At 43.0% G+C, this 9,761-nt stretch overlaps 1 protein-coding gene across 1 annotated transcript in view; it reads left to right on the forward strand.

Moving 5' to 3' along the window:
- The first annotated feature begins 872 nt into the window (after positions 1 to 872).
- The window catches only part of LOC110081144 (organic solute transporter subunit alpha), a 19,629-nt gene continuing 10,740 nt past the window's right edge, over positions 873 to 9,761 (forward strand). Inside the window, exons 1-6 of the mRNA XM_020797609.3 lie at positions 873 to 2,248; positions 2,594 to 2,745; positions 4,278 to 4,351; positions 6,006 to 6,161; positions 7,816 to 7,927; positions 9,089 to 9,341. Coding sequence (XP_020653268.3) covers positions 2,182 to 2,248; positions 2,594 to 2,745; positions 4,278 to 4,351; positions 6,006 to 6,161; positions 7,816 to 7,927; positions 9,089 to 9,341 — 814 coding nt within the window. The 5' untranslated portion in view covers positions 873 to 2,181. The remainder of the gene's footprint in view (positions 2,249 to 2,593; positions 2,746 to 4,277; positions 4,352 to 6,005; positions 6,162 to 7,815; positions 7,928 to 9,088; positions 9,342 to 9,761) is intronic.

The following is a 9,761-nucleotide window of genomic DNA, read 5'->3' on the forward strand; positions in this document are numbered from 1 at the left end:
TAGAAGCAAAATTTACCAAATGGAGCTGTTCTTAAGTTGGATTGTTCTTAAGTAGGGACGTTCTTAAGTAGAGACCCCACTGTAGTTTACTTCCTGAATGGAGATTTTTTTCAGTGGGGAAACTGAAAGAAAACTCACATCCACATGCAGCTCTTGTAAGCACAGGTTCTGCACAATGTGTGGAAGAGGTGTGGATGAGAACGAAAACTTAAATGATGGCCAAGAGTCAACTCCGCCCAAACATGACCATAGCAACAGAGCTGAGAAAACAGTTGGAGAGGTCTGAGACCTGTTATTCAAAAAATAGAACTTTTCCACACTGTATATCACTCTGATGGGCAGATGAGATTTAAAAAATCTAGCTGAACAAGGAATTTTAGCAGATGATGCTTGTCATACTTAGATCTGTGTCTATTAAAGACACAAAACCTAATTCCCTTTTAATCTTGTGTGGGTCTGATGATAACCCTTCTCTATTCTTGATTTTTCTGTGGACCCAACTGGTTCAATGTTAATCCTAAAACCTATTTCCTCCCTCCTGCACCAATAAGGGAGCAGAAGTGTAACGTACTGTAGCTTAGACCAGGGTAGATGTTGGGTTACTGTTTTAAATTGCATCTGACTTATTAAATATTAGGGTTAAAGACAGGGAATGTGGTTGTGCCTTGCTTGGATTTTCTCCTGAGTGATTTGTGATATTTAAAGCGAAAGGTGCTGGTCTGTGGGGAGGACTACTAACAGAGTGTGTGTTTGGAGAGCCATGAAAATGAACATCCAACATGAGTGATCAAGATCAATGGGAACAGGCCGGAACAAACTGAGTGAGCCAAATGAATTAGGTTTTTTTTAGGGGGGTGGTTAATGGGAGGATAACTCAGCTTAAATTTTATATAAAAGTAAATTATGAATTAACTGGTAGAAATAAATTGGAACTTAAATTGGTTCATGATTACACTGGAGGAGGACCTGAGAAGCTGGATTGAAGGCTGCAAATCTTCCCGGCTCTCCACCTCTCCTCACTCTGTAGTTTTGGAGGAGCTAGCCATGTTTGCCTCTGTGAGCATATCAGGCAAAATCCACAGAAACAAGATAAGACAAGAACATGTGGCACCTAAAAGAATAACTATTATATTTTAATGTGAGCTTTCGTGGACATGTCCACTTTGTCAGACATATAGAAACAGAATGAAACGTTAAATGAAATAGCAAGTTTCAGAACATTCTAAGTCTTCATTGGCTCTAGGGTACAGCTACATGCAGTAATTTATGGCCTATGTTGTTTTAGGGCACTGTTGTAAATTTTCCTCTAGCTAGGAGACAGAAAACAAACATCAGGCCTGAGAGAAGATGAGGGGAGAATAAAGTTTACAACAGTACCCTAAAACAACATACAGTGGTGCCTCGCTTGATGAGGATAATGTAGGTTATAAATTACTGCATGTAGATGTACCGTACATCCAAGAGCCAACAAAGACTTAGGATGTTCTACTTGTGAAACTGATATTTCATTCAACATTTATTCTGTTTCCATATGTCTGATGAAGTGGATGCATCCACAAAAGCTCACAATAAAATATGTCTTTAAGGTGCCACATGGTTTTGTCTTGTTTCTTTGGATTTTGTCTGATCTCCCCACTTTGTCTCTCTGCAAAAGGCGGCTGAGTGAGAGAAGCAAAGGTTGCCGGCAGACTCCTTCCTTTCTTCCTCCTGAGTAAATGCCTCTCAAAGAAGCTCCAACCCTCCTCCTGGCTTTGGTACACTTTGTGTGAGTGAGAAAGTGACTCAGAATTTGTCTCAGACCTGGGCAGGTTGGAGGTTTTCTTCATGGGTACAGCCTGTGTTGGGGAGGTGAGAGTCCTCCAAACCTCTGTCTGGGCCACACTGGTTTTGGCTGATGATGCCAGTGAGCTTCCATTTGGAGACCTAGAAAACCCCAAGCCCTACTATAGAACCCTTCTTCTGAAACATTAGGAGTCCTTCATTGTAGATCAACACAGATGAACAATTCCTTTGTTCAGGAATCCCGAACAGGTGAAGAGAGCTGGACTTGGCTCCGTTGCCAAGACACCAGTTATTGGCTTGTGTCAATGATTAATTCAGTGACTAATGATGGGAAAGAAGGAAGTTATTGGTGTGTATTTATGGGGTATGTGTTGAGACACCTGCTCTCGTAAGAAGAAAATGGTGCGTGTCCCAAACTGTTCCCTCTCCAGCGATCATTTGCCATTGTCATCTGAGATCTTTCAAGGTGAGAACGGGGTAATCTTCAGAAAAGTGGACGAAGGCAGCAAATCTGGGGTGAGGTCAAGGCTGGAAATAGGGAGAGGTTAGCAGAAACACTACCGAGCTTCATTTCAGCCAGAGCTTCCTAGTGCTCAGCCTCGTCACTGGAAAGTGGCAACGTAATTAAGTTCCTCTGAGTGCCTGTTTGCTACAATTGAGTAAAGCTCAGCTTGCTAACCTCAAAATATCTGAATTGAGGAGGAAGGGCTTCCAAGTCAGAAAATGTGGTGTGCATCGAGAATTAGAGATGTCAGTAAGGACAAGTGCCCTCTTCATTTCTGATCCACATCTCTCTCTCTTTCTCATATAGTCATCAAGGGCCAGATCTGGATCTTCTTGATCCCAGTGTTCCTGGGCCTTGTGCAGGTCGGCTTCTTCTTGGAGCAGATAGGCTTTTTTGTACGCCGCAAAATCAGCTCCCACCGCACATGCCTCTCACTCTGGATCCTAGGGGTGTATCCGGTAAGAATGGGGAAAAGGAACCGTGCCATGCTATCTTGGGATCCTAATGACCATCTCCAAGACCAGGACTATCATTCTGAGTACCTATCCTTGGAAATCCTTTTGAATCCTTGAATAAAAGGAGTCCATGGCTAATGCTGCACAAGAAGGTCCATATATGTGGAAAGCTAATGAACACATTTGGATATTTTATTTATTTATTTATTTGATTTATACCCTGCCCATCTGGTCTAAAAGACCACTCTTTGGATATTTGTTTCTCTCATGTTGAGACCCCAGTTTTTTTATATGATGATTAATAGGACATGAGATGCCCCAGGTTGAGAAGCACTGGCATAAAGGACATTGCATAAATAAACACTGTTTAGAAAACAGTGTTCAAATTTCCCTTCACTCAGTGCCACGCCAAATTTGCTTCGTAGAGGAACCGTTACATCCTGTGCCATGAGCAGACTTGGAAAAGTAAACCTGTATTTCTCTATCACTACTCTCGATTTCCAGAATCAACCTGGCAGGACGGCTAGGGATTCTGGAGGTTGTAGTCCAAAAACTAATTTTCCCAAGTATACATATCTCCCCAACATATGTTAACATGAACATATAATTGTGATTTTATGCCCCACAATGTAATGGTCTCTGGCTTAAACAGGGACTTAAATCCGTACGCTTAACAACCTGAATTAGGAACATTAACAAGGAACCTTGCCATTTAGAAGAGAGCTGGCTAGGCAGTTAGGCACCGCGAAGCAGCCCCCTCAGGGAGCCGATTTTGGGTATCATGAAAAGGTCGGAAACTGCTAAATTACTTTGTCATTATTGTATTTTATTGTCAGGTATTGGGACAGATGCTTATCTGATTTTTTTATTTGTTTAGCCTCATGTATCCAAAGACCATTGTTACTCTGTAGAAACTTGTCTGTGTTGTGTATCAAAATACCTTTGGTGTTAGTACTATGCACCTTAACTGGGGTGGGCAGTGGTGGTTGCATCTGTTGTTCTGACTCAGAAAAAAAGGATATGTACAGCAGATACATGTACATACACTTACACACTCTCTTTCTCTCAGTCCTGCTTTAGAGGCAATGTATGACTAAATACTTGTCTTTGCTAGGAAGGCAACTGTGGAGGTGGACTATTGCTTTCATACTCTCTTGGTAGGTCTAATGGAGACATCTGCCCGATTTCTCTCACAGCTCTGGTGGAAAACAAGATGGTGGACTACATGAGTCCACCAAGATTTCTTTATTTTTATTTCTTTGTGGCTCTGGTTAACTAGGGCGTTGTAACTCGATTAAGCCTCGAAACACATCTCCACATGTCAGTTTCCTTTCTAAGACTGTGTTGGCACTTGCTCAAGAAGATTCACATTTTCTCTGTGGAGAATAACAACAGAGGGAGGGAACAAACACAAATGCATTAATATGATCCATGATCGTATGGAGTATTTGTGTTATCTAAGGACAAATCAGTTTATTCAAGGTGCAGCTCTTTAATAATCCATTCTAATCCCAATCTCTCTCCTCCTCAAACAGATGTTCAGCCTGACTTCTCTCATCGCACTGTTCATCCCTCGAGCTTCATTTGTCTGTAACTTTGTAGCTTCCATGTAAGTTTGCTTTAACTGGGGGAGAGGCAGATGGAATTAAAACTGGGAGAGAATGTTTTGTCCTTTGGCAGGAAAAAAATAATGTATGGCTCTCTAGATATCATTTCGTACATGTAGCCTATTGTTGTCTATTGTAAGATTAGTGAAGTTTAGCCCTTCAGAAGCAGTTCAATTGTAACTCCCATCAAGCTTCACCACCACTGCTAATAGTGAACAATGAGGGGAGTTGTGGTCGGTCCAAGACTATCTAGAAGGCCTTTGGTTGGCAGCAGCTGTTCAAGGTCTCTCAGGCCAAAGTGCTTTCTTATCACCTGCTACCTGATCCTTCTAATTCAGTAGTTTCCAACCCTGAGTCCCCAGATGTAATCCAACTGCAACTCCCAGAAATCCTGGTCAGCACAGCTGGTGGTGACGTCTTCTGGGAATTTTAGAACATCTGGGGACTGAAGGTTGGGAACCACTGTTCTAAGTGGAGGCACTAAGGACCAAAACTTGGACTACCTCCAGGCCAAGCTTATCTTCTATCTCTCAGGTATGATCCCTCCAAGCTATTTTAGTGGTTTCTTCTTTGCTCCATTTGGAAAATGATCAAGTTGGAGTTAGAATGTCAAGCAGAAGCTTAGAACTGCCACCTAAATGGGCAAACCAACGTTAGTTCTCAGCCTTTGGGGTTTGGGGAGACAATATATTTTGGAACCTTTATATCTGCCTTGAAAATAAGTTCAAGGTCCTACTGGGACCTATTGCATAGTATTCTGGTTCTACTTTCATTCTCCTGTTTCAACTGTCTTCATAACAAATACCACATAATTTTTTTTTGCATTTTCCTCTCTCCTTCAGCATGGGTGATGGTATACTGCAGTGGTTTCCTTCCTTGGATAACCCAGGTATTCTAGGACTGCAGCTCCCAGAAACAGCATCCAACACAGCTGGTGGTGAAGGATTCTGGGAACTGCAGTCCAAGAACACTTGAGTTATCCAAGGTGAGGAAGCACTGGTATATTGGATTGGATCCTGAAACAAACACACCAGTTTTCATTCTGTTCATATTTGTAATGTTTGTTACGCAGTGACTGTCTTAACGTAATTTTAAAATGCACTTTAAGCTTATAACCCCATTTTGTTCAACCGGCTAGTTCTTTCCTTCTCCGTGAGCCAGCCCTTCCATTAAGCAGAGTGACGTAGTCACCTCAAGACAGCAAATGCAGGGGAGGGAGGCGCTGTGGTCGCCACTGTGTTGCTTCCCAATAACTCTTCAACTGCTCCCCCATGCTGTTAGGCAACACTGCGTATGTCGCACAACTTTCTTGGGCTTCTGCTGTTCTGCCTATCATGAAGACACCTAGATGCCAGGAACAAGGGGCTCAAAAAGTAAATAAAGGCCAGAAAAAGGGACAAGAAGATGGCTCGGATGTAGGTCTCACCCCCATACAGGGCAGGAAGCTCCTAAGTGAATCTGCTGCTTAAGGTGTGGTATACAACCCTACTCCATCGCTAGTACGTGAAGTAAGATTAAACTTCTGTCCATGGACTGGGGCAGGTATCTTATCCTTCATGTGAGGTAACCAAAGGTCTAAGGCCAGCCTTCTGGTTTCCACTGGGCCATGATGACATGGTTTTTTTTCTGAACCACCCTTTACCCCTCTGGCTACAGCTACCACTCCATCACCCTTTGGAAATTTCTCGCATTGATCCAAGATTTCTTTGGTGGCTCAGACCGAATGCTTCAACAACTAGCAGGGCAACGTGTTTCTCCAAACCCTTTCCCCTGCTGCTGCTGCTGCTGCCTTCCTGAGATTGCGGCCAACCGGTAAGAGTCATGATTAGTCCTGGGCCAGAACTAAACCCACCCATTCAAACCCAGCTTCCCATCAAACCGACAGCTTCCAGCTACAGGTGATTCAGAATCCCTCAGAATTTTTTCCCTTCTCCATTAAAGTCTACCATTCTTCCTCATCCCCCCCCCGTTTCCTCTCACTTGTTGTCTCATGTTTTTAGCTGCATGCAAAGACGTTTATGTCTAAGCAGAGTTTAGAGGCAACTCGTGACAAATAAATAGCTACTTGTAATTAATTTTTATTTTTTGCAATAACCAGGGCATTATTAAGTTATACTGCAACTATAAAAACGAGGAATAACCTTACCCTCCTTCTGCAGTGTTACTGTAGTCATTTTCAGTTACTTTTAGAATTACCAAGGAAGTGTTGCCTCACCAGCTTGCCATGTAGTGTATTATCGGTGAATGTTAGCATTCTCAGAGCTTTAAAAAAAAAAGCAATGATTTTGGTTATTTTTTAATTAAAAAAAATAGAGTGACTTTTAAATTTGAAGGTCCCATGCTCTGTTTTACAAAATGTTATTGCCTAATACACATTAAACACTATATGCATGAAATATGATAATGATTTGTGATGTTGGCTTTTCCCTTGAGGCGTCACACATCATGTGCAACAAGTTCAAACTTCCAGTCAACCATTTCATCCTACAAAACTTTTACAAAACTTTCTCCCTTTTTAAGGGCTTTATAAAAATTAACATATCACTGTGCCAGACTAAATTATTTGACTTCTTTGAATTATGCAAATTAATTTTTCATTTTTTTCCCTATTTCCTGGGTGTGGAGATAGCTGGAGCATTGGATCTCAGTTCCCTGACCCCTAGAAAAATTTACTAACCTTATCCTGTTTTGGGGGGGCACTTCCTGTACATTGTCACACTGATCTTTAGAGTCTTACAAGCTAGAAACTTATTTACGAAAAGGGATGTGAAATTATCAAGACATTTAATTTTCTATTATTTTTTACTACTCGTTGCTCCACAAAAAATATGGTTGTGGCATTATTGGCATAATCTACCTTAGGTTGCAAGCCGTTCACTGAATACTGGTGCTCTGTCACATGGCTGATGTTCAATGACATATAATAGTGTTTTTTTAAATTGTGTTCTATCATGTCAATTCTGACTTATGGCAACCCTTTTATGGGGTTTTCTAGGTAAAGAGTACTCAGAAGTGTGTTACTATTCCCTTCTTCTGGGGGCACCCTGGGACTATGCAGCTTGTCCAAGGCCACATAGGCTGGCTCTAATTGTAGGAGGCGAGTGGGGAACCCAATTCCCTACTTCTGGCTCTGTAGCCACCTGCCTAACTCACTGAGCTATCCAGCCAGCTATAACAGCATTAACACCAATGTTCTTCATTCATTTTTCTTAGGATCTACCCTACAGCACAGGTTAAGATAACTGTTAATCCATCCTAACTTTTCACTTCTTTCTATACCTGTAGTTCCCAGCCTCATGTGCCCAGATGGTGCTGGACTTCAGCTCCCAGATCCTCTCTGGCCAACATGGCTAAAGGTCAGCGATTTTGGGAGTTGAGTCCAACATCATCCAAAGACCTAAGTTTAGGTACTGCTTCCCACCACCATAACAAATGATCTCTTTCACCTACTTGTTCCTTTCTATAGAACAAACTTGCGGTGTATGACGCTGGCTGTATACCAACTCTCTCTCATCCGGACCATCCTCTTTTTTGTTACCCTAATCCTTTGGACTGATGAGAAATACGACTATGGTGATGTAAGTGATTCTCGCTCTGAAAATCACAGCCTATGGCAAAGGATTAAGGAATTCTTAGGTTGGTTGTTGTGGGTTTTTTGGGCTGTTTGGCCGTGTTCTGGATCCTTAGGTTACTGATTAAGCATAGAAAGAAAATCCGGTACCACTACTGATGCAGGTTGGATTTGGTGAGCCAATTCCTCCACATGTTCCACTAATTCAATGGGACTACTCTAATTGAGACTTACTATGCTAAGCTACAGGATTTCAGCCAATGCTGCACTACTCACAGGACAGTCCATTTCATTCCACCTCCCCTCCCAATATGCTTTTCTCTTCTTCCTCAAAGGTCAATCTGCATTTACTGGCGACTGAGCATGCTCAGTTCATTCTGGGCGGTATGGGGGGGGGTTCTTCCTCCTCTTTCAGACCAGACAAATCAGACAGATCAGGGATCATGACTGAAGAACTGCCAACTCCAAAGCCCCACTGAGCTTGCACCAGCCATTCAGAATGTGCCTGGGTCGGGAAATGCAAAACACCAGTTCCGTGGCTTGAAGTACCCTTTCACCTCTGTGCAGGAAGTGTTTTGGGGAAAGGAAGGGCTCTGGCTGTAGACGTTCCAGAAAGCCTTCCTGGTCACACCTCCAGGATGCTGCAATTTTGCCCCAACTACAACCAGATTATGAACAGCAGAGCAAAAAGGTCCTGGAGCTTCTCCCCAGGAGATAACTTGTGAGGATAGATTTCCCTTCCCATTTGCAGACTTCCTTTACTGCAGGCAGTTCAACTCCACTGAATGGATTGAGGGCATCCTCCCAGGGAGCACGGAACTGCTGCTTTATAGAGTTTTTCAAGGAGGGATTTAAAGGGGAAAAATTACTTGATTGGTATTCAATCTCTCCTTTTTTAAACATGGAAGAGTTTCAGGTGCCGGTCAAATGATTAAAGCAGTGGTTCCCAACCTTGGCTCTCCAGATGTTCATGGACTAAAAACCCCAGAAGCCTTCATCACCAGCTATGCTGGCTAGGATTTCTGGGAGTTGTAGTCCCAGAACATCTGGGGACCCAAGGTTGGAAACTACTGGATGAAAGGAAGATATGGAATTACTAGAAGCAAGATATGGAATTGCTAAGAGCTCAGCCAGAGCTGCTTGCATCTCATTACTTCTTTTCATTCAGGTGGGCTACACCAACCCCAACTCCTACATCAATGTCATCATTGGCATCTCCACCTTCCTCTCCTTCTATGGCTATCTGCTCTTCTACAAGGCCACAAAGCCAGCTCTCAGTGGCTACAGCCTGCGCTCCAAATTTGTCTGCATTGTGGTGGTGTTGGTCCTCTGTGGTCTGCAGAGCGGGATCCTGGAGACAATGGGGGCTGTGGGTGCCATACCATGCAGCCCACCTCTCTCACCTGTTAGCCGCTCTCAAGGTAAATAGTCCTTCTACGTAAGTCCTCTCTCCAAGACAAAGCATTTGTTGAGTTAATTTTCTACAAACAGAAGAGCCCGGTCTGGGTGCCAAAATCCAGTGAATATGTCCACTAGCACAAAGGTGGGCAATTGTAAACCTCTAGATGCATTTGGACTTCATCCCTCTCTTAGAAGGGAGATGATTCTGCTGATTATGCTTCCCACTGTAGCCATCAGCGCCTGGTCTCATATTGTTTTGACACGTTGCCCAACTTTCCAGAACAACATTGTGGGAGGCACAATGTGTTGTAAGGGAAAGAAAGAAATAGCAAAGCACAGTCTCCTTCTTCCAACACAGTACAGCATCTAGTCGGAGTAATTCCACCCCAGGCAGCCTGAATCTAAGTAATTATAACTGGCGGACAACCTCATCCATTAGC

The sequence above is a fragment of the Pogona vitticeps genome, chromosome 2 (assembly GCF_051106095.1).
Source record: "Pogona vitticeps strain Pit_001003342236 chromosome 2, PviZW2.1, whole genome shotgun sequence".
Classification (NCBI taxonomy): Eukaryota; Metazoa; Chordata; class Lepidosauria; order Squamata; family Agamidae; genus Pogona; species Pogona vitticeps.